This window comes from Oncorhynchus mykiss, chromosome 1 (assembly GCF_057628025.1).
Source record: "Oncorhynchus mykiss isolate SJ-2025 chromosome 1, ASM5762802v1, whole genome shotgun sequence".
Lineage (NCBI taxonomy): Eukaryota > Metazoa > Chordata > Actinopteri > Salmoniformes > Salmonidae > Oncorhynchus > Oncorhynchus mykiss.
This window is the reverse complement of record NC_143022.1, coordinates 22,010,798-22,036,500: the sequence shown is the minus strand read 5'-3', so window position 1 is coordinate 22,036,500 and position 25,703 is coordinate 22,010,798. Positions and strand designations below refer to the sequence as shown.

The following is a 25,703-nucleotide window of genomic DNA, read 5'->3' as shown; positions in this document are numbered from 1 at the left end:
GAGCATCATGAAGAACAAGGAACACACCAGGCAGGTCCGAGATACTGTTGTGTAGAAGTTTAAAGCCGGATTTGGATACAAAAAGATTTCCCAAGCTTTACACATCCCAAGGAGCACTGTGCAAGCGATAATATTGAAATGGAAGGAGTATCAGACCACTGCAAATCTACCAAGACCTGGCCGTCCCTCTAAACTTTCAGCTCATACAAGGAGAAGACTGATCAGAGATGCAGCCAAGAGGCCCATGATCACTTTGGATGAACTGCAGAGATCTACAGCTGAGGTGGGAGACTCTGTCCATAGGACAACAATCAGTCGTATATTGCACAAATCTGGCCTTTATGGAAGAGTGGCAAGAAGAAAGACATTTCTTAAAGATATCCATAAAAAGTGTCGTTTAAAGTTTTCCACAAGCCACCTGTGAGACAACATGTGGAAGAAGGTGCTCTGGTCAGATGAAACCAAAATTGAACTTTTTGGCAACAATGCAAAACGTTATGTTTGGCGTAAAAGCAACACAGCTCATCACACTGAACACACCATCCCCACTGTCAAACATGGTGGTGGCAGCATCATGGTTTGGGCCTGCTTTTCTTCAGCAGGGACAGGGAAGATTGTTAAAATTGATGGGAAGATGGATGGAGCCAAATACAGGACCATTCTGGAAGAAAACCTGATGGAGTCTGCAAAAGACCTGAGACTGGGACAGAGATTTGTCTTCCAACAAGACAATGATCCAAAACATAAAGCAAAATCTACAATGGAATGGTTCAAAAATAAACATATCCAGGTGTTAGAATGGCCAAGTCAAAGTCCAGACCTGAATCCAATCGAGAATCTGTGGAAAGAACTGAAAACTGCTGTTCACAAATGCTACCCATCAAACCTCACTGAGTTCGAGCTGTTTTGCAAGGAGGAATGGGAAAAAATGTCAGTCTCTCGATGTGCAAAACTGATAGAGACATACCCCCAAGCGACTTACAGCTGTAATCGCAGTAAAAGGTGGCGCTACAAAGTATTAACTTAAGGGGGCTGAATAATTTTGCACGCCCAATTTTTCAGTTTTCGATTTGTTAAAAAAGTTGGAAATATCCAATAAATGTCGTTCCACTTCATGATTGTGTCCCACTTGTTGTTGATTCTTCACAAAAAAATACAGTTTTATATCTTTATGTTTGAAGCGTGAAATGTGGCAAAAGGTCGCAAAGTTCAAGGTGGCCGAATTCTTTCGCAAGGCACTGTATGTAGGCAAATACCTAATGTACCCTTATCTATGATTTGCCTTAGTACATTTCTGAGTGCTATGACAGTCTCTGGCTGTGTGTCAGTGTGTCAGAGCTGTCCCTGCACATTAAGGCTTAGCTAGTTCTTTGGCAGGACAATTTAGTCCCCCAGCATCACCACTCTTGAGTCAGGCAATAATTTGGAAGATGCCTGTGTAAGGTATTTTTTACCCTCTGACTGTGTGTCAGTGCCCGTTTCTCTCTCACTCTCCTTGAGAGCACTCTGGCAGGTCTGAGATCATGAGCTGTCAGGGAGTAGACTCTCCAGCTGAACCAGCTGAACCTGGACCAGTGTTATTCAAATAGTCTTATCTGGCCAGTGCACACACACACACACACACACAGTACACACACACAAACACACACACACGCACATACACACACAGTACACACACACAAACACACGCACATACACACACAAACACACGCACATACACATACAGTACACACACACAAACACACGCACATACACACACAGTACACACACATACACACACAGTACACACACACAAACACACGCACATACACACACAAACACACGCACATACACATACAGTACACACATGCACACGTACACACACAAAAGTACACACACACACACACACACACACACACACACACACACACACACACACACAAACACACACACACACACACACACACACACACACACACACACACACACACACACACACACACACACACACACACACACACACACACACACACAGTCTTATCAAGGATGCAGGGTGTGGAGGGCCTCTAGCAGTCGTGTCCATGCATCCAAAGTTCTACCAGAGGGAACCCAGACCAATGCCCCCTCTGTGCCCCCTGTGCCGGCTTGTCTCCGTGCTCCGTCTGCTGCCATCTGCACGCCATTGTTCTGCCTTGTGTCAAGATAAACAGCATAGCATTGTGGGGCCTGTGAAAAAACCAAGGCTTGGGGGCCAGTGACTCAGCATGCTGCTCCTTTAGCACAAGAGACGTGACTGGAGCAGATTTTGTGTGTGCGTGCGTACTCGCCCACATGTGTGTAACAGCAGTAGTTGTAGCAGACTGCAGGCTATGTAGGCCAAGAAGCATGCTCAGCAGTCTCACATAGCATAAGCATAAAATGTCCACTGCCTCCCCCAGGTCATATAACTTACTGACACATATGAACCTTTATATCTGTCGTGCAAATAGATGCATTCCACCCTGCTACTGTGGAAAGGATGTTTATGAACATGTTGCCCCCTCCCTCTGGCCCACCCCACCCCCTTCCAAATTTCTCCTTTTCGGGTGGGTGAAAATGGAAATGAGTGATGGAGGGAGACAGGCGGAGGCAGGGGGGAGTAGGCACAGAAGGGGGGCTGGCATGAAAAGCTCCTCTGGTGACTGTGTTTGTTTGACGGGCCAGAGATGAGGATGGGGAAACGGGGGGAGGCATGGGGCTCTGTGCCACACCAGATAAATGTATCATTACACCACACAGGGTGCGGGCAGTAGTAGCCTGCGAGTGGCACTACACTGGCGTGTAGCGGGATAGGACAGGGATGTGACAGGGGTGTGACAGGGATGGGACAGGGATAGGACAGGGATGTGACAGGGATGGCACAGGGATGGGACAGGGATGGGACAGGGATGTGACAGAGATGGGACAGGGATAGGACAGGGATGTGACAGGGATGGCACAGGGATGGGACAGGGGTAGGACAGGGATGTGACAGGGATAGGACAAGGATGGGACAGGGATGGGACAGAGATGTGACAGGGATAGGACAAGGATGGGACAGGGATAGGACAGGGATGGGACAGGGATAGGACAGGGATGGGACAGGGATAGAACAGGGAAAAGAAAAGGGATGGGACAGGGATGTGACAGGGATGGGACAGGGGTGTGACAGGGATGGGACAGGGATAGAACAGGGAAAAGAAAAGGGATGGGACAGGGATGGGACAAGGATGGGACAGGGATAGGACAGAGACAGAACAGGGATGGAACAGGGATGTGACAGGGATAGGACAGAGACAGAACAGGGATGGAACAGGGATGTGACAGAGATGGGACAGGGATAGGACAGGGATGGGACAGAGATAGAACAGGGATGTGACAGAGATGGGACAGGGATAGGACAGGGATGGGACAGGGATAGGACAGAGACAGAACAGGGATGGGACAGGGTTAGGACAGGGATGGCACAGGGATGGCACAGAGATGGCACAGAGATGGGACAGGGGTGTGACAGGGATGGGACAGGGATAGGACAGGGATGTGACAGGGATGGCACAGGGATGGGACAGGGGTAGGACAGGGATGTGACAGGGATAGGACAAGGATGGGACAGGGATGGGACAGAGATGTGACAGGGATGGGACAGGGATAGGACAGGGATAGGACAGGGATGGGACAGGGATGGGACAGGGATAGGACAGGGATGGGACAGGGATAGGACAGGGATGGGACAGGGATAGGACAGCGACAGAACAGGGATGGGACAGGGATGTGACAGAGATGGGACAGGGATAGGACAGGGATGGGACAGAGATAGAACAGGGATGTGACAGAGATGGGACAGGGATAGGACAGGGATGGGACAGGGATAGGACAGAGACAGAACAGGGATGTGACAGGGATAGGACAGGGATGGGACAGGGATTGGACAGGGATGGGATAGGGATGGGACAGAGATGTGACAGAGATGGGACAGGGATGTGACAGAGATGGGACAGGGATGGGACAGGGATGTGACAGGAATGGGACAGGGTTGGGATAGGGGTAGGACAGGGATGTGACAGGGATGGGACAGGGATAGGACAGGGCTCAGACGCAGGCATGCATGGTTAACATTCATAGCTAGAGGAGGGAGGAGAGGAGGGAGAGAAGAGAGGAGAAGAAGGAAGGAAAGGTGAAGATGAAGGAGGGGGAAAGGGGTCCTGGTGAGAAGATTTCATGCAGAGAGTGCCAGCATTGGGAATGTCGTTCTAAACCGTGCATGGAGACGGTCTGTGGGACACCAGCTGTTGCTGAATGTTTATCTCCCCTGTTATTGGTAATGGTGGGAGGTCAGCATGTCTTGGGGGTATGATCTTTGACCCTCTGTAACTTTCTCACTCAACATTATTCATTATTCATTCAGGATTATCTGTAATCACAGTAGCATCCACATTAATGTAGAAGTGTTTAGAAACATATTATTTTCCTATTTATAAAAAGAAATGACTCCAAAATGACAATTTACCATTTATTTCTATTGGGCACAAAATAATCTGAAACACAACCAAAACAAACTGAAAATGCATCCAATAAATGTGTATAGTCACACGTTTGATGTAATCATTGCATGCTGGGAACCAAATACTACAGTATTTATAAGAATCTTTAGGGGTGTCAATAATTTAGGAGAAAAACAATATTACACGTTAAACTAAATCTCTTTCTCCGAGCAATTGTATTAATATAATATAATTTAAAATATAGCTCAGTATTTGAATGTTTTATTTTATACAGTCATTATTGCTCATCTTTATCAAGTGTGTCAATAATTTTGGACCCCACTGTACCTTCAGATCTGCCCTGAGAGCAGACCACCCCTACAGCACAGTGACACTTACTGTACACAGAGCTCTGGGGTAGCTACTATAAGGGGACTTGACTATACAGTAAAAATCATCTACAGAAGTAAATGGAGCAAATTGTCTCTGTAATGTGATGTTGTTGCTATAGAGTGTGTGTATGTTTGGACAGTGACTTTAGAGCGTTTTCATACCACTCGACCTATTCCACATTTTGTTTTGTTGCAGCCTGAATTTTAAATGTATTAAATATACTTTTTTTCTCACCCATCTACACACAATACCCCATAATGACAAAGTTAAAACATGTTTTTAGACATTTTTGCACACTTATTGAAAGTTAAATACAGAAATATCTAATTTACATAAGTGTTCACACCCCTGATTCAATACTTTGTAGATGCACCTTCTTTTATTGTTTAAAAAAGTCTTCAATCTCTGTCAAATTAGTTGTTGATCATTGCTAGACAAACATTTTCAGGTCTTGTCATAGATTTTCAAGTAAATTTCAGTCAAAACTGTAACTCGGCCACTCAGGAACAATCACTGTCTTCTTGGTAAGCAATTTCGGTGTAGATTTGACCTTGTGTTTTAGGTTATTGTTCTGCTGAAAGGTCAATTAATCTCCCAATATCTGGTGGAAATCAGACTGAACCAGGTTTTCCTCTAGGATTTGCCTGTGATTACAAGCATACCCATAACATGATGCAACCACCACTATGCTTGAAAATATGAAGAGTGGTAATGTGTTGTATTGGATTTGCCCCAAACATAATGCTTTGTATTCAAGACATAAAGTTAATTTATTTTCCACAAAGAGGTAGTCATTCAAAAATCACGTTAAACGCTATTATTGCACACAGAGTAAGTCCATGCACGTTGCGACTTGTTAAGCAATTTGTTTTACCACTGAATGTATTTAGGCCTGCCATAACAAAGGGGTTGTCACGTTCTGACCTTAGTTCCTTTGTTTTGTCTTGGTTTTAGTATGGTCAGGGCGTGAGTTGGGGTGGGCAGTCTATGTTCCTTTTTCTATCATTTGGAATTCTGTGTTTGGCCTGGTATGGTTCTCAATCAGAGGCAGCTGTCAATCGTTGTCCCTGATTGAGAACCATACTTAGGTAGCCTGGTTTCACTTTTGAGTTGTGGGTGATTATTTTCTGTGTGTTCCACACAACCCATGTTTCGGTTTGTTATTTCACTTTGTTATTTTTGTATTTGGTTGTGTTTAGTTTGTTCTATTAAATATGGACACTTACCACGCTGTGCATTGGTCCTCCTCTTCTCCTTCATATGACAGCCGTTGCAGGGGTTGAATACTTATTGACTCAAGACATTTCAGCTTTTTAGTTTTTATTAATTTGTAAAAATTCAGAAAAACATAATTCCACTTTGACATTATGGGGTGTTGTGTATAGGCCATTGACAAAACAATCTACATGTAATCCATGTTAAATTCAGGCTGTAGCACAATCAAATGAGGAAAAAGGGAAAAGGTCAAGGAGTGTGAATACTTTCTGAAGGCACGGTACTGTATGTGTTTATGAGGAAGGCCTCAGTATCATCCTCCTTGGAGAGACGAGGTAAGATGGCGTGAGCAGCCGCTCTTGGCTTAACTCTAGGTTCTTCTCGTCGGCTCAGCTGTTGTTGCAGGAGTTCTATGGTTGTCTGCTGTGCTGTGATCAATTGTTGTAGTAGGCGTTATCTATCGTTCTTGAATGGTTCCTCCTGGTCTACTGGAAGAATTTTGATTCACTCACTTATCCTTGTGTCACTCGTCCACCTAATACCCGCATTCTCCACCAATGTGAGCGGACCAAGTAATTGGGCGTCACTCTAAAGCGGGAAGGTGGAATAAACGAGTCAGGAGTAGGTTTTCTTGATTGAACACAGTTCTCTATTGAGGGCATTTGGTCAACACAAACACTCCAACATAATCAATGAAAATCTTCCAAGGAAAAACATACATCTTCTTCTCCAGATGAAACAGAAACACAATAGGATTATCTTTAAACTACAACAAAAGTCACAGGATTGTCACCGTCTTAGTGGTTATTCCTGGATAGCTCCTCTGTCTCGGTGGCCATCTTCCAGAGATAGTTTTCCCCTCTCTCTCTGCTGGTTCCATTCTCTCTCTTATAGGTGAAGGAGAATATGTCATTAGTACCGTCAGCTGTGCTTAATTGCCTCTGGTTACCTTGTCTCCCATGCCTTGTTGGGCTACTATCCGTGAGCCCAGCCTGCCCTCTGGTGGTCCTTCCACATACCTTCCCCCCCCAGGACCGAACCGGAGGACCATCTTGGTCGCGTCGGGACAGCGCGTCTGCATTCCCGTTCCTCGATCCGGCCCTGTGGATGACATGGAAAGAGAACGGTTGTAAAGACAAAAAACATCTGGCTATTCTGTTGTTATTGTTTCTCTTACCAGCCAATCACGTGAGGGGCGCATGGTCAATAACTAATGCAAACCTGCACAGTGAACTCTTGTGAAAAGTCCAGAGCCTGTAGAACGGGATCAGAACACAGGCCATCTTTTAGCAATTGAAAGGCCTCTTCCGTCTCGCCTTTCCACTCTACCTGGTTTGGCAGGTTTTTCTTGATGAGGTTAGTGGGGGGGTTGGCAATGGTTGCATATCCCGGGATAAAATGGCAATAATATCCTGTTATCCCTAAGAAGGCCTGAACGTCTCGCTTGGTCCGGGGTCGAGGTCAGTCACGAATTGCCCTGGTCTTCTCTGCCTGTGGGCGTATTTTCCCATTCCAACAGTGTACCCCAGGTATTCCGCTTCGGACAGGCCCAGGCAACATTTATTTGGATTGGCTGTCAACCCTGTGGCTTCCAAACTCACGAGCACCGCCTGTAATTGCAGGGGGTGACTATCCCAGTCCTCACTGTGGATGACCACATCGTCTATGTACGCCGCTGCATACTCTTGATGTGGCCGTAGAATGGCATCCATGAGGCGTTGGAAAGTTGCAGCGGCACCATGCAGTCCGAAGGGCATCCTCACATACTGGAAAAACCCCTCTGGGGTGGCGAAGGCAGTCTTTGGGCGATCCTCCGGAGCCACCGGCACTTGCCAATATCCCTTCGTCAAATCCAGGGTGGTGATGAACTTGGCCTTTCCTAAGCGCTCCAAGAGTTCATCCATGCGGGGCATGGGATATGCATCGAATGTAGAGATGGCATTCACGGCCCTAAAGTTGTTGCAGAGTCTCATACTACCATCGGATTTGGGGACCAGGACTATGGGACTGGACCACTCACTCGTCGATGGCTCGATCACGCCCATTCTCAACATCTCTCTTACCTCTTTCTTAGCGATGACTCGGCGAGCCTCAGGAATCCTGTAAGGGCGGATATGCACCTTCTTGCCGGGTTCAGTGTGGATATGGTGGAACAGGACATCTGTTTGTCCTGGGAATGGAGAGAATATTCGACCGAAGTTCATAATCAGCTTGTCTAGCTGTCTTGACTGCTCCGGTAGGAGAGTTTGGCCACCGCGCACCTGTGGTAGAGCCTCCTCTTTTCCTTTGCCCTCCAGGGCCATCAAAGCCACCTCCTCCTCTCGTCCATGGTACGTCTTCAACAGGTTTATGTGATAGAGTTGGACCTTCTTCCTCCTGTCAGGTTGTTTGATGAGGTAATTGACCGGTGAGACCCTTTTCACTACCTCGTAGGGCCCCCTCCACTGCGCCAGCAAGCGATGTTCGGCCGTGGGCACGAGCACCATCACTTTCTCTCCCACGGTGAACTCACGGGGGGTCGCGGACTTATCATAGGCCCGGCTTTGGGTCCTTTGTGCCTTCTCCATATGCTCCTTGACTATGGGCCACACTGCTGACAGGCGGTCTCTCATAAGGGTAACGTGTTCTATTGTGGATCGAAAGGGGCATGGTTGGGTCTCCCAGGTTCTCTTTGGCTAAGTCGAGGATCCCTCGACAGGGTCTGCCATAGAGCAATTCAAATGGAGAGAATCCAGTGGATGCCTGGGGTACTTCTCGCAGGGCAAACATTAAGTGTGGGAGAAGCATGTCCCAGTTTTTCCCGTCTCGGGACACCACTCTTCTCAACATGCTTTTAATCGTTTTGTTCAAGCGTTCACACAACCTGTCTGTTTGAGGGTGGAATATGCTTGTACGTATCTGTTGAACCTGATATAACCGACACAAGTCCTTCATCAACCGGGACATGAACGGGGTTCCCTGATCGGTTAAGATCGTCTTGGGGAGGCCCACACGAGAGAACATCAGGAATAACTCCTTGGCAATTCCCTTTGACGACATTTTACGCAGGGGTATGGCCTCCGGGAACTTGGTAGCATAATCTATAACCACTAGGATGTACTCGTGTCCTCTGGCAGATTTTGGGAGGGGTTCTACGAGGTCCATAGCTATGCGTTCAAAGGGAGTCTCTATGATGGGGAGAGGAATCAAAGGGTTACGTAGGTGTGGCCGTGGAGCTGTACGTTGACATTGATCACACGTCCTACAATACCTGGCCACATCCCGGGTTATCCGGGGCCAATAGAATCTCTGCATGATTCTGTCAATAGTCTTGTCTCATGCCAGGTATTCCCAGGTCCACCCTAGTGGGTGTCTCCATGGATACAGGATACGGCTACTTTGTCTGGTAGCAGTGCTGCGGAGGTCACCATCTGCTCCTCTACTAACGTAACCATACTTCCCGAGTCGAGAATGGCTACCGCATCTTGTCCTTCGACTCGAACCGGAATCTCTGGGGCTGGGGCTATCTCTGCTAACCAACAGTGTTGATCCTGCCCCCTCAAAACGGGATGTGTGGTGGTAGGCAGTGATGACTCCGTGACCATGGGCTCCTCCTTGCTAGGACATTGTGGGGCATAATGGTCGGGAGACTGACATTTATAACACTGACCCTGCTGTGTGGTGGCTGACTTTTCCCACCTCCGGGGGGGGGTTTTGGACGTTTCGGTGGCGGACGCGCCGGGATGAGTCGTGGTACGGGATTGGAAGACTCCTTCCGTTCCTCCTTGTCACTTTTTAACAACTCCCCTGTAGACCAATATGTTTCCACCGCCTGGGCTATGTCGTCGGCTGACAAGGGGTTGGCTTGCCCCACAACTCTTTTTAAGTCACTGGGTAATTCCCTCAATATCTTGTCCACTACGAGTGTCTCTATCACATGTCCTACTCCCTTTCCAGGTTCTAGCCACTGTTTCGTCAGTCGTATTCATGCGAAGATCTGGGCACGGACGGGTTGATCAGCTGTATAGGTCCATTGATGGAACTTTACGGCCCTATCTCTGGCAGTCAGCTGGTACCGGGACAGGATCTCGGTTTTTAGTCCGCAGCTTCGTGGGAATCCAGGTCAAAATAGGCTTCCTGAGCCACCCCGGTCAAAAGAGGGGCTAGTGCGCTCACCCATTCTGTGGGCGGCCACTCTTCCAAGGTGGCCATCCTTTCGAAGGTCATGAGGAAGGCCTCAATATCATCCTCCTTGGAGAGACGAGGTAAGATGGCGTGAGCAGCCGCTCTTGGCTTAACTCTAGGTTCTTCTCGTCGGCTCAGCTGTTGTTGCAGGAGTTCTATGGTTGTCTGCTGTGCCGTGATCAATTGTTGTAGTAGGGTGTTATCCATCGTTCTTGAATGGTTCCTCCGGGTCTACTGGAAGAATCTTGATTTACTCACTTATCCTTGTGTCACTCGTCCACCTAATACCCGCATTCTCCACCAATGTGAGCGGACCAAGTAATTGGGCGTCACTCTAAAGATGAAACAGAAACACAATAGGATTATCTTTAAACTACAACAAAAGTCACGGGATTGTCACCGTTTTAGTGGTTATTCCTGGATAGCTCCTCTGTCTCGGTGGCCAGAGATAGTTTTCCCCTCTCTCTCTGCTGGTTCCATTCTCTCTCTTATAGGTGAAGGAGAATATGTCATTAGTACCGTCAGCTGTGCTTAATTGCCTCTGGTTACCTTGTCTCCCATGCCTTGTTGGGCTACTATCCGTGAGCCCAACCTGCCCTCTGGTGGTCCTTCCACATTAGCTACTGAGGCAATCCATGTCATTTCAGCAAACCATGATACCACCATCTCAGATTGTGCTGAAATAATTTCTGTAGTTAGAAACAGATACGATTCCTGGCACATCCTAGCATTCCTGGCACATTATTTTGTTGAAATGTCATTGATCTTTGAAAAATTAAGCTAATTGTTTGCACCCAAATGTACCCTTTAAATTGTGAGGATTCACATAATATTCAAGAACTATAGTACCTAACATCCGATTTGAGCCGAACTTCTTCCTACCATTCAGTAAGACAATAAAATGGTCAAAAGCCACCCACAGACCCCCATACCCCAAACCAATCCTAACCCAACAAGACACTATGTTTGACAAGTAGTACGGTGCTGCGGTATTGCTTCTCGTCCTATGTACTGTATTTCCTGTCAATCTGGTGATTTTTTTTCCCCACCTGTTCAGAGACATTTGCTTGTAATGTCACTGGCATTATATAGTACCGTGTTTTGACCAATAGATGCCGCTAATCCTGCTACTGCCACAGCCTTTGATCCATTTAGCTGGTCTCTCGTGTTTATTTAATGGATCACAGCATTTTCTTTACAACTTGGACTAGTAAACCAATAGGTTTTGCTGATGATGAAAATACATTGTTTGGTCATCCTCACATGTAAAGCCAGTCCTCTATGAAAGCAGTTTAATTTGTCTTTCTCTTAGCAACCTAATGCTTCAACCCTTTTCCTACAATAGTACAACAAATGGCAGCTTTCTGAGTTGGCTATCCCTATGGTGTAATTCTCATATGACATTTCATACAAGTGCAAAATTTTTATGGAGAAATGGGCTAGTGACTAAAATGGTGTGACAACCCTGATTAAGTACTACAATTATAAACCACTGCATGGCACTTGTATGTTTTCAATAAAATGATTTGAAAATATCTCTATATGTAGTGTGATTGGTGACATTTACCATTAAACCCAACCCAATACCATTACCATTGCAAAACACTATACAGTGTGTTTATGATGTTTACCATTGAAGACCATTAGAGACCATAACTTTGAAACCATTAGTAGCCTAATGGTTTGCTTGTTCACCAGGAATGGTCTAACACATTTCTGAATGGGAATAAACCACACACAGAAGGATCGTTTCCTGGACACAGATAAGGACAAACTGAATTGCTTTCATGGAGGATTGGCTTGAATTGTGAGGATGACCAGGCAATGCATTTCAATCATGAGAAATAGCTATTGGTTTTCTACCCAAAGAAAATGTTGTGATCCGTTTAATGAACACAGGAGACTAGCACAATTTATAAAAAGGTAGTAGTAATAGCGGCACCTAGTGGGAAAAACCTGGTACATTCACACTAATTTATGGTAAATAATGCAACTTCAATGTCTAATTTCAGGTGAAAAACATCACCAGTTTCACAGGGAATACATTTCATAGGATGAAAGCCAACTTTCCAATATACTGTAAACTGGTTGTTGGGGTGGGCTTGGCGTAGGGTGTGGGTGGTCCGTGGGTGGCTTTTGATCATTTTATTGGATTCCTCATTTCCTACTCATTGTTAGGAATAAGTATGGTCCAAATTGGATGTAAGGTACTATATTGATTGACGATTATATGAATCCAATATATTAAAATGGCGAATTTGGGTACAATCAATTAGCTTAATTTTTCAGAGATCGAAATGGTGGGTGTCTAAATCCTCTTTCTTGTGTGTTTTGAGGTGGAATGACCGTACTGAAAGAGAGAGGATGTGTGTTTTGAGGTGGAACGACCGTACTGAAAGAGAGAGGATGTGTGTTTTGAGGTGGAACGACTGTACTGAAAAAGAGAGGATGTGTGTTTTGAGGTGGAACGACCGTACTGAAAGAGAGAGGATGCGTGTTTTGAGGTGGAACGACCGTACTGAAAGAGAGAGGATGTGTGTTTTGAGGTGGAACGACCGTACTGAAAGAGAGAGGATGTGTGTTTCCCCTCACAACCCCATCTCCTGTCTCAGCTTGTGGTGTCTCTGTTGCCATGGTTATCATTAGGGCTGATTTTTGGAGGAGTTAGCATATGCAGTATAACAGCTTCAACATCCCCCTCTTCTCTCTTTATCTCTCTATTTCTTTCTATTTTTCACTTCTCTCTCTCTTGTCTCTCTCTTTTTCTCACTTCGTCTCTATTTTCTCTCCCACTCTTGCTCTCTCGCTCTCTCTCTTCTCTCCCTCCCACTGTTTTGGCTATCTATTGTTCTCTCTTTCCTCAGAAGAACATGATGTGGAAGCCTGTGTCCTGGTCAAGGCCTTGTCCCTGTATATACTTAAGGTAGATCCAGGCTTTTATTTAAAAAGAAACAGCCTTCAAATAAAACGGATTAAGCGTTTTGTTAGTGTATTCTAAAAGACGGCTCGCAGCAGCCTCTATCACACAAAAGTTAATGGGAAGTAACATGAAATAGGCATCTTCATACCCACCCTCCAACATAGCCTTTCAAATCCACTCTCCAACGTGGCCCTTCAAATCCACTCTCCAACATGGCCCTCCAGTTACCCCTGGTATAACTATAGCATCGCTTTCATTTTGACAAACTGCTCTTGAGCAAAACACTTCTGTGATTTTGACACCTGACAAAGAGATCACCTAAGAGAGAGAGAGAGAGAGAGAGAGAGAGAGAGCTCAGACAAAAGATGTCTTGATTTATGACAAAACAAACACCTGACATGTCGCTAGTCAAAGCCAATGACAGGAGAGGACACGATTGATCATCTCAGAGCCGGGTGGATGGGCTAATAGAAAACAATGGGGCCTTTATCATTGAAAAGCCCATTGCAGGTAAGACTGGGTGGAGAGGGAGAGAAAAATAGATGTTGGCCATTGTGTTCTTACGACTGTGAAAGAACACATTAACAGCCTCTCTCTGTCTTCTGCTCATTGCTGCTCGAGGCAGATAAAGACTTCTACCTGTAGTTAATAATTTCCCACTGCTTAAAATGAGATGACAAAGTTGTCAATTGTATAGATCAGAAAGTCCTCTTCTGTGACTAGCAGAAGCAGTGAAAGACACTTTTGGCATTACTGTCTCTCTCTCCCTGTCTGCTTTGGGTTCCCGTTCATTCTTGCTCTCTCTCCACTCAATCCATCTTTACCTCTCTCCCCCCTCTTCCCTTGCTCCTCTCCTCTGCAGGTTAGGCAGTCTGATTGGGCCTCATTCAGAGGAAAAAGACAGATGAAAAATAGGCGGATTTCCAAACAAAGGGCAGTCTCAAGGGGGTTGTGCATGTAATAACATTTCCATCTAAATGCAGATTTGATATCTACTGCAATGGGGCCATGTTGGTTAGATTCATTATTTAACCATGTGGGAACAGAGATTTTTTTTATCCTGGGCCTCTGCTTTAAACAGTAATTTGGATTTTTAAGAAGGTATGTGCAATTGATTTCTTTTGATTTCGTGTCGCAAATTGTTGAGGTCGAGGTAGAAAAGAAAATACAATCTGGTAAAGGGAAGAGGAGAGACAAATAAACACATTTGTACAAACAAAGTTGACAGAAGGAGATTTAGGAGAGGGAAAATATTGTGAATATTGCTTTCAGCTTGGCTTAATTCACTGCTAATTTGTTTAGGTGCAGTGGGAACACAGCTAACACAATGGTAATGTGTGGATAACCAAACTGGCTTTTGGCCAAGGGGAAAGTGGAAAGGGATTTGGCAAATTCTGACATGCCTCCTGAATATACAGTTGAAGCATTATCAGTTCTTCTCAATTTAAGCATACATTTGGCTATATTAAATTCTACCCAGCTCCAGGCAAAGTGGCCCAGAAATTGTAGCGAGATAGTCCTTGGGGACTGCATGTGTGTGTGTGATTGTGTGTGTGTGTGTGTTTGTCTGTGTGATTGTGTGCGTGTGTGTTTGCGTGGTAAACCTTGGGAGGTAGAGGAAAGGAAGGGGAAGAGTGTGATGTCTAATAGCCTCCCCTGAACAACAGTGTGTGTGTATGTGTGTGTGTGTGTGTGTGTGTGTGTGTGTGTGTGTCATCAGGCCTGCTGACTCACTCCACTGAGCCTAAGAGAACCAGCGTTCTCCCGTCTCTGACTCTTATGCTGCCAGAGTAGAGACACTTTATGTAGGGAGAAAAATGTGTGCGTGCGTGCGCATACATACTGTACGTGTGATTTTCAATCACATTAAACCATTTCCCTTCTATAAATCACACCGTTGCTTCTCCCTTCCTCCCTTTGCCATCTTCACCATCATGTTCTGAGCAGAGTGCCAGCATCAAATGGTCCTCTTCATCTTTTTACTGCGTTTCTCCCCTCTGAGGAAAGAGGAAATTGGTCTGTGGCTATCATGTGAACCAAGTTCAGAAGTGACAACATTTCCCCTGGAAAACGGAAACACATTACCTTCTGTACTCAGAGGACGGTCTCAGATGTAACACAGAGAAACTGTACCTACCGGAACATTCTGTCTCGGGAAAAGAGGATGCCCCTAATGACACTACTGATGAGGTCAATTGCCTTCAGTGACGCAGAAATGTCCGGAAATTCCTTGTAACCTTGTTGACTTCGTAACATACCGGTAATCAAATCTGTCTCATAATAGATATGGTTTAAAGCCACTTCTGCAGCACACAGCCCCACACAAAGGTGGGCAGTATAAAAGTTGTACTTCACAATAAGTTCTGTTTCCATTTTGAGCTTGTGTTGATATTTCCTAGCCCCATTACATGCCACTCTTTGAAAAGAGGCGGACATGTTTTCTTCAGAGGTCACAGCTCTTTAGGCAGGTGGAGCATCACTTGAGTGTGCTGAGAGAAAAAGGCCTTTTTAAAACATGAATCACCTTTCATGCTGTCGAATGCAGCGCCAGCGACATGGTTTCGAATAGATCAGCTAGGTGAGGAAGTCAAACAGCACCATGTGCCTCTCGAGGTGTTGAGCATGTCACACACAGACAGATGGAGAGGAGCCCTGTGTGTGTTGATGTTTAGCTCTTCGCCAACTGGCCCTCAGCCTCTTAGAAAGCCAGGGGTACAGCATGTAAACCAGCACTGACAGCTATTCACATGTCTCGTCTGCTATCTGTGCGCTCTGGCACATTAAACTATCAGGCAGGAAATTAAATATTGCCACAAATGCATGTGTGTGTGTATATGTGTGTGTGTATATGTGTGTGTGTGTGTAGTAATACACACACAGCACTTTCATCCATTCCGGATCGGGTATAATTCAATGGGAATTGAAAATGAGGCAACCAAGGCAAAATTGAATTGCAGTCACAAAGACTGAATGAAATTAAATTGCTTGCTGAAGCCGAGCGAAAACATCAAGCCTGGTTTCAAAAAGGAAAACAAAAGAAAAATTGATTGTGTCAGAAGAATAAATAGATGAACAGAGGCAAAAATAAAAAGCTTCAGTGGCCGTCTGTGGCTGTGGAGATGGTGACTGGCTGGTGGTCGAATGAAGAATGAGAAAGGAAAGAGAAGGATAGGGAGAGAGATAAGCCCAATGGCATGTCTGTGATGATCTTGGGATGCATCGCTCTTCCAATCAGCTAGTTAATTACAGTGGAGATAGCCAGGAGAGAAACTCCACCAGTGGCGACGCCACAACCCACTCTGCCGCACTTTACATGAAATCTAAGCGAGTCGAAACAATGCAGGTGCTGAGGAAACTGATACTAATGAAAATAAATCAATCCCCTCATTTCCTCTACTACCTACCATTAGCCGCTGCCTTCAGTTCTCTCTCTCTCTCCTTTTCCATTTTCTCTCCTTCCTTCCTTCTCTCATTCATAACAGTACGTCACTAGCAGTCTATCTTTCCCCCCTGCTACCGGGGCAAATGAGAGAGAAATGAGAGGGGTCAGTGTATTTCTTCCCTTGTTCCGCTCAAACTATACAGCATATCTGACAGATCTCAATGTTCTTATTAATTCATGCTTTTCTAAGAGATGTCCCACAGCGAGTGAGTTACTGATTGAACGTGTGTATAATAAGGAGGCTTTTCAGGGGGATAGTGTGTGTGCCAGCCTGTATTCCTTGGTGGCCTTTCCAGGCGCTGGCAGCTGATTCTGTCGATGCCTTCATCCCAACACTCTCCCCCATAACCTAATGTGTTTGGGCTAGGAATGCTCTCAGGAGGAGCAGGGAGGAGGAGTGGAGGGATGAAGGGATGGATGGAACAGGAGTGGAGTGGAGGGAGGGAGAGGGGGAGGGAGGGAGGAGTGGAGGGATAAAGGGATGGATGGAAGAGGAGTGGAGGGGAGGGAGGGAGGGAGGGAGGGAGGGAGGGAGGGAGGGAGGGAGGGAGGGAGGGAGGGAGGGAGGGGGGAGGGAGGGGGGAGGGAGGGAGGTGAATAGAAAAGAGACAGTTGGGTTTTATAGCTTCCAATGTAAACCTAATTTATAATATAAGGTGAACTGTATGAACGGATGGAGATACAGTCCATAGACGTGACTGTAGAGTGTGTGTGTGGAATGTTTATGACAACCCTCATTTGTTATGATGAAAACGGTCCAAAAATCAATCATGGAGACGGGCTTTCAGGTTTGAACAGATGAAACTGTTCACTTCATACAAAGTTTGATTGATGGCTTTTGAAAAAAGTTTTATCTCCCCATCTGTACTGTAGCGTTCACTCTGTATGTGTGGGGGGAATTGTCTGATACAGTGCCTACGGAAAATATTCAGACCCCTTGACTTTTTGCACATTTTGTTACATTAAAGCCTTATTCTAAAATGTATTAAGTAGTTTTGTCCCTCATCAATCTACACACAATACCTCATAATGACAAAGCAAAAACAGTATTTTTGAAATATTTGCTAATTTATAAAAATTTTAATAACTTTGCGTAAGTATTCAGACCCTTTACTCAGTACTTTGTTGAACCTTTGGCAGTGATTACAGCATCAAGTCTTCTTGGGTATGACGCTACAAGCTTGGCATACCTGTATTTATTGTATTTTATATACTGTATTTTGTACCTGTATCCCATCAGTAGAGGATGCCTGGTTATTTTTTTAAAATGCCTTCCTCACCAACTGAAATAAGCATGCCCCATTCAAGAAATTTAGAACTAGGAACAGATATAACCCTTGGTTCTCTCCAGACCTGACTGCCCTTAACCAACACATGGCGTTCTGCATTAGCATCGAACAGCCCCCGTGATATGCAACTTTTCAGGGAAGCTAGAAACCAATATACACAAGCAGTTAGAAAAGCCAAGGCTAGCTTTTTCAAACAGAAATTAGCTTCCTGCAACACAAACTCAAAAAAGTTCTGGGACACTGTAAAGTCCATGGAGAATAAGAACACCTCCTCCCAGCTGCCCACTGCACTGAAGATAGGAAACACTGTCACCACCGATAAATCCACTATAATTGAGAATTTCAATAAGCATTTTTCTACGGCTGGCCATGCTTTCCACCTGGCTACCCCTACCCCGGTCAACAACACTGCATCCCCCACAGCTACTCGCCCAAGCCTCCTCCATTTCTCCTTCTCCCTAATCCAGTCAGCTGATGTTCTGAAAGAGCTGCAAAAATATGGACCCCTACAAATCAGCCGGGCTAGACAATCTGGACCCTTTATTTCTAAAATGATCTGCCAAAATTGTTGCCACCCCTATTAGTAGCCTGTTCAACCTCTCGTTCGTGTCGTCTGAGATTCCCAAAGATTGGAAAGCAGCTGGGGTCATCCCCCTCTTCAAAGGGGGGGACATTCTTGACCCAAACGGCTACAGACCTATATCTATCCTACCCTGCCTTTCTAAGGTCTTCGAAAGCCAAGTCAACAAACAGATTACCGACCATTTCGAATCCCACCATACCTTCTCCGCTATGCAATCTGGTTTCAGAGCTGGTCATGGGTGCACCTCAGCCACGCTCAAGGTCCTAAACGATATCTTAACCGCCATCGATAAGAAACAATACTGTGCAGCCGTATTCATTGACCTGACCAAGGCTTTCGACTCCGTCAATCACCACATCCTCATCGGCAGACTCGACAGCCTTGGTTTCTCAAAAGATTACCTCGCCTGGTTTACCAACTACTTCTCTGATAGAGTTCAGTGTGTCAAATCTCTGACAATCTCTATGGGTGTGCCACAGGGTTCAATTCTTGGACCGACTCTCTTCTCTGTACACATCAATGATGTCGCTCTTGCTGCTGGTGAGTCTCTGATCCACCTCTACGCAGACGACACCATTCTGTATACTTCTGGCCCCTCTTTGGACACTATGTTAAGTCCCAGGTGAGCTTCAATGCCATACAACTCTCCTTCCAATTGCTCTTAAATACAAGTAAAACTAAATGCATGCTCTTCAACCGATCGCTGCCTGCACCTGTCTGCCTGTCCAACTTCACTACACTGGATGGCTCTGACTTAGAATATGTGGACAATTACAAATACCTAGGTGTCTGGCTAGACTGTGAACTCTCCTTCCAGACTCACATCAAACATCTCCAATCCAAAGTTACTCATGCTGCCAAACATACCCTTGTAAAACTGACCATCCTACCAATCCTCGACTTCGGCGATGTTATTTACAAAATAGCCTCCAATACCCTACTCAATAAAATGGATGCAGTCTATCACAGTGCCATCTGTTTTGTCACCAAAGCCCCATATACTACCCACAACTGTACGCTCTCGTTGGCTGGCCCTCGCTTCATACTCAAACCCACTGGCTCCAGGTCATCTACAAGACCTTGCTAGGTAAAGTCCCCCCTTATCTCAGCTCGCTGGTCACCATAGCAGCACCCACCTGTAGCACGCGCTCCAGGAGGTATACAGTGGGGCAAAAAAGTATTTAGTCAGTCACCAATTGTGCAAGTTCTCCCACTTAAAAAGATGAGAGAGGCCTGTAATTTTCATCATAGGTACACTTCAACTGTGACAGACAACATGAGAAAAAAAATCCAGAAAATCACATTCTACAGATGCACAATCGAGAGCATCCTGTCGGGCTGTATCACCGCCTGGTACTGTTTTCATTTTTTCATTATGGAGTATTGTGTGTAGATTGTTGAAGATTTTGTATTTATTTAATCCATGTAACAAAGTGTTGAAAAAGTCAAGGGGTCTGAATTCTTTCCGAAGGCACAGTAAATCAATGACCAATAGTCAATCAGAAAGAATGGGACCATCCTCTTGTTTCAACAATTAAGAATAGCGGGACTTGTTGAACAAGCAACAGGATGAAACCATGACATCTCCCAATAGATTCATAGGAATCAATCCCCACCCCTCTCAATGCCAAAGAGAATAGCATGCAACAGTATTGTATATCAGTGATCCCCTTCCAGCCCAGTACTAACACACACCTGATTCAGCTGATCTAGATCTTGATAACACGTTGATGAAAAGCTACTGTATTATGCTGGAATACTCCTAGCCTCCATTTCCACTCTTTCACTTTCACTTTACAGAAACAATTGTCATACTTCTGTAGACCTATATTCTGACTAGGAATCTTTCCTTCTCATCTCCTCTCCTCATCCTCTTCCTCTCCTCTCCTATCCCTCTCCCAATCCTCTCCTCTTCTCTCCTTTTCTCTACTCATCCTTTCCTCTGCTCTTCCTCTCCATTCCATTACTCATCATCTCCTCTCCTTTCCTCTCCTCTTCTCCCACTCATTTCCTCTACTCTTCCTCTCCTTTCCTCTAATCATCCTCTCCCTCTCCTCTCCTTCTTCCTCTCCATCTCCTCTTTCTCTCTTCCTCCTCTCTTCTCCATTTCCTCTTCCTCTCTCCCTCTATATCCTCCCTTTCTCCTCCTCTCTCTTCAGGCCTTGTGTGGTCAGACCCAGTGGTGAACATGAGGAAGGTGACACACCAGATGGTGAGGGAGCAGCTGGCCAACAGCGTCCTGCTGCCCTGTGTCTTCACCCTGCGCCCCACCCCTACCCACGAGCCCCCCCGCATCAAGTGGACCAAGGTGTGGGGCCAGAGGGGTGCCGACGGTCGGCAGAGGGAACAGTCTGTCCTGGTCGCCAAGGACAACGTGGTCAAGGTAAAGATTGAGGGAGTGGAAAGAAATACAAAATGTCACATTGTTTTGATTTATATTTCGAAATGGAATTCAGTGGTTTTATAGCGCTGTGACAGTCATGGAATGTTGGGTGGCTGTTATTTGTCAGCCAAATGCCAAGGCAACCTAAGCATGTTTGCTACATCACCTTGCTGAAACAATGAGCAACAAAGTGATCAAGGTTTTACCAGCCCTGGTTGCGCAATCGATATGCTGATACAATTTAGTGAGTCTTGTTTTCAGATTAGCCTTGTTAAAATCCCCAGCTACAAATAAAGTTTGATCAGAGCCATCGATGTGTCTGCTTGGGGGGGAATATATACGGCTGTGATTATAATCAAAGAGAATTCCCTTGGTAGATAATGCGGTCGACATTTGATTGTGAGGAATTCTAAATCAGGTGAACAGAAGGACTTGAGTTCCTGTATGTTGTTGTGACCACACCACGTCTCGTTAACCATAAAGCATACGCCCCCGCCCCTCTTCTTACCAGAAAGATGTTTGTTTCTGTCGGCGCGATGCGTGAAGAAACCAGCTGGCTGCACCGACTCCGATAGCGTCTCTCGAGTGAGCCATGTTTCCGTGAAGCAAAGAACGTTACAGTCCCTGATGTCCCTCTGGAATACTACCCTTGCTCGGATTTCATCAACCTTGTTGTCAAGAGACTGGACATTGGCGAGTAGTATGCTAGGGAGTGGCGCGCGATGTGCCCGTCTCCGGAGCCTGACCAGAAGACCGCTTCGTTTGCCTCTTTTACGACGTCGTTGTTTTGGGTCTCAGGCTGGGATCCATTCCGTTGTCCTGGGTGAAAGGCAGAACACAGGATCCGCTCAGGGAAAGTCATATTCTTGGTCGTACTGATGGTGAGTTGACGCTGCTCTTATATTCAGTAGTTCTTCTCGACTGTATGTAATGAAACCTAAGATGACCTGGGGTACCAATGTAAGAAATAACACGTAAAAAAAAAAAAACTGCGTAGTTTCCTAGGAACGCGAAGCGAGGCGGCCATCTCTGTCGGCGCCGTGCTTCCATCAGGTGGACTGGGATATGTTTCGTATTGCGTCAGACAACAACATTGACGAATACGCTGATTCGGTGAGCGAGTTCATTAGAACGTGCGTTGAAGATGTCGTTCCCATAGCAACGATTAAAACATTCCCAAACCAGAAACCGTGGATTGATGGCAGCATTCGCGTGAAACTGAAAGCGCGAACCACTGCTTTTAATCAGGGCAAGGTGACCGGAAACATGACCGAATACAAAACAGTGTAGTTATTCCCTCCGCAAGGCAATCAAACAAGCTATGCATCAGTATAGAGACAAAGTAGAATCGCAATTCAACGGCTCAGACACTAGAGGTATGTGGCAGGGTCTACAGTCAATCACGGATTACAAAAAGAAAACCAGCCCAGTCACGGACCAGGATGCCTTGCTCCTTTTTTGCCCGCTTTGAGGACAATACAGTGCCACTGACACGGCCCGCAACCAAAACATGCGGACTCTCCTTCACTGCAGCCGAGGTGAGTAAAACATTTAAACGTGTTAACCCTCGCAAGGCTGCAGGCCCAGAAGGCATCCCCAGCCGCACCCTCAGAGCATGCGCAGACCAGCTGGCTGGTGTGTTTACGGACATATTCAATCGATCCCTTTCCCAGTCTGCTGTTCCCACATGCTTCAAGAGGGCCACCATTGTTCCTGTTCCCAAGAAAGCTAAGGTAACTGAGCTAAACGACTACCGCCCCGTAGCACTCACTTCCGTCATCATGAAGTGCTTTGAGAGACTAGTCAAGGACCATATCACCTCCACCCTACCTGACACCCTAGACCCACTCCAATTTGCTTACCGCCCAAATAGGTCCACAGACGATGCAATCTCAACCACACTGCACACTGCCCTAACCCATCTGGACAAGAGGAATACCTATGTGAGAATGCTGTTCATCGACTACAGCTCAGCATTTAACACCATAGTACCCTCCAAACTCGTCATCAAGCTCGAGACCCTGGGTCTCGACCCCGCCCTGTGCAACTGGGTACTGGACTTCCTGACGGGCCGCCCCCAGGTGGTGAGGATAGGTAACAACATCTCCACCCCGCTGATCCTCAACACTGGGGCCCCACAAGGGTGCGTTCTGAGCCCTCTCCTGTACTCCCTGTTCACCCACGACTGCGTGGCCACGCACGCCTCCAACTCAATCATCAAGTTTGCGGACGACACAACAGTGGTAGGCTTGATTACCAACAACGACGAGACGGCCTACAGGGAGGAGGTGAGGGCCCTCAGAGTGTGGTGTCAGAAGTCTCCAACTTCAGCGATTTTTGCAATTCGTTCCAGTCATTGGCAGTAGAGAACTGGAAGGAAAGGCGGCCAAAGGAGGTGTTGGCTTTGGGGATGACCAATGAGATATACCTGCTGGAGCGGGTGCTATGGGTGGGTGTTGTAATGGTGACCAGTGAGCTGAGATAATGCGAGGCTTTACCTAACAAAGACTTATAGATGACCTGGAGCCAGTGGGTCTGGCAACGAATACGTAGCGAGGGCCAGCCGCCAAGAGCATACAGGTCGCAGTGGTGGATGGTATATGGGGCTTTGGTGACTAAACAGATGGCACTGTGATAGACTGCATCCAGTTAGCTGAGTAGAGTGTTGGATGCAATTTTGTAAATGACATCGCCAAAGTCGAGGATCGGTAGGATAGTCAGTTTTAAGAGGGTATGTTTGGCAACATGAGTGAAGGAGGTTTTGTTGCGAAATAGGAAGCTGATTCGAGATTTAATTTTGGATTGGAGATGCTTTATATGAGTCTGGAAGGAGAGTTCACAGTCTAGCCAGACACCTAGGTATTTGTAGTTGTACACATATTGTAAGTCAGAACCATCCAGAGTAGTGATGCTAGTCAGGCGGGCGGGTGCGGGCAGCAATCAATTGAAGAGCAGGCATTTAGTTTTACTACCGTTTAAGAGCAGTAGAAAGAAAAGAGTGTTGTAAGGCGTTGAAGCTCGTTTGGAGGTTTGTTAAGACAGTGTCCAAAGGGCCAGATGTATACGTAGAGGTGGATCAGAGAATCACCAGCAGCAAGAGTGACATCATTGATATATACAGAGAAAAGGGTCGGCCCAAGAATTGAACCCTGTGGTACCCCCATAGAGACTGCCAGAGGTTCGGACAACAGGCCCTCCGATTTGACACACTGAACAGTAATTTGAGAAACCAAGGCTGTTGAGTCTGCCGATAAGAATACAGTGATTGACAGAGTCGAAAGCCTTGGCCAGGTCAATGAAGACGGCTGCATAGTACTGTCTTTTATCAGTGGCGGTTATGATAACATTTAGAACCTTGAGCGTGGCAGTGGTGCACCCGTGACCTGCTCGGAAACCGGATTGCACAGCAGAGAAGGCACAGTGGGATTCGAAATGGTCAATGATCTGTTTGTTAACTTGCCTTTCGAAGACTTTGGAAAGGCAGGGCAGGATGGGTATAGGTCTGAACAGTTTGGGTCTAGAGCATCTCTCCTTATATCAGCTGTTAGATTTAACCAGGCTTACTTTTACTTGGATGCTTTTGGATAAGGTTTGTCCAATGTTTTTTTATTTTTTTATTTTTTTTACAGTTTATGAAGGTTATTTTTTATTTTCATAATTGCTTTCATCTAGAATCGTCGGTTACACAATTATACAAAGTCAATGCCAGCCCTAATTTTATATGAAGAGTGTGTTGGCCATCCATCCAATACGTGTATTCAACTTAACTTGTAACTATACTTACTGCACAATCCTTTCTTCTTTCTATAAAAATGAAAAATACACTCACTGTTTTTCTGCTGCCAACTGTAATAATTGGACCAGCAACCATTGAGTGGAATGTCCTTTTTCTTTTTCATTGCTGTCTCATTTGTCTTTCCTAACTTTGTTTTAATTGTGTTCATAACTGTACTGTCTTTCCGTGGTTTAGGTGAAGAAAGCGTTCCAGGGGCGTGTCACCCTGCCCGGTTACCAGGACAACCGTTTCAACGCCAGCATGGCACTCAGCGCCCTGCGCTCCAGTGACTCGGGCATGTTCCGCTGTGAGGTGGTGGTGGGCATCAACGATGAACAGGACACCGTTCCCCTGGAGGTCACAGGTAGTTCTGACCCCTGTTACACCTATTACACACAGGTTCTGTTCATTAGGCACCAAATGGAAGAAAACATATCCAACCAGGGAGGGACTACCTGGACTTGTCAAATAAGAAATGGCAATTTTCCTTTTCCGTAGCAAAACGCTTTAAAGTGTTTGTGGCATAATGAACACAACCCTGACTGTACCTATACCTGGCATTGCTAATAGAGTCATTATATAAGCCAGTGGGTTTGTTAACTTTGTGGAAATGTCTGGTCTGGGGAACGGGACAACGTATGCCAACTGGACCGAGTAACAGATCGTTGACCCAGCCGCTCATGAAAGCAAATAAGCATAATGAGAAAATAAAGTGTGCTATTCAGCTAGTGTTACTTTGAGGGCTCTGAGCTGTAGTTTATGTTGAATCCACCCACTGCTGCAGTGTAACGGCCTGGGGATATTATGCCATATCAGCTAATAGTATCAAAGTAATTACCAAATGAAAGTCTCTGAGCTGAGAAACATCATCAGATTTTTCCAGGTCACTTGCTGTTTTTAATAATCGCCTATTAGAGTAATGAGTAGAGGGAAGTGGCGCTCTGCTCTCAGCATTAGCTTTACAGTGCTGCTCTAGCTCACCTAGGTCTACACAATGTTGCCAGCGTGAGCTGAGCATCATGTCCGCATTAAGCCCAGTAGCCTCATTCACTCACCCACAT

The 25,703-nt window shown here is 45.9% G+C and overlaps 1 protein-coding gene and 1 long non-coding RNA gene across 2 annotated transcripts in view; one reads left to right on the top strand and one right to left on the bottom strand.

Moving 5' to 3' along the window:
• LOC110532063 (neurocan core protein) overlaps positions 1–25,703 on the top strand; it is a 265,380-nt gene that overhangs the window by 71,156 nt on the left and 168,521 nt on the right. Inside the window, exons 3-4 of the mRNA XM_036967166.2 lie at positions 20,644–20,867; positions 24,838–25,006. Coding sequence (XP_036823061.2) covers positions 20,644–20,867; positions 24,838–25,006 — 393 coding nt within the window. The remainder of the gene's footprint in view (positions 1–20,643; positions 20,868–24,837; positions 25,007–25,703) is intronic.
• Positions 12,795–25,703, bottom strand: part of LOC149985437 (uncharacterized) — a 45,896-nt gene continuing 32,987 nt past the window's right edge. Inside the window, exon 3 of the long non-coding RNA XR_016487719.1 lies at positions 12,795–13,488. This is a non-coding gene — a long non-coding RNA (uncharacterized LOC149985437). The remainder of the gene's footprint in view (positions 13,489–25,703) is intronic.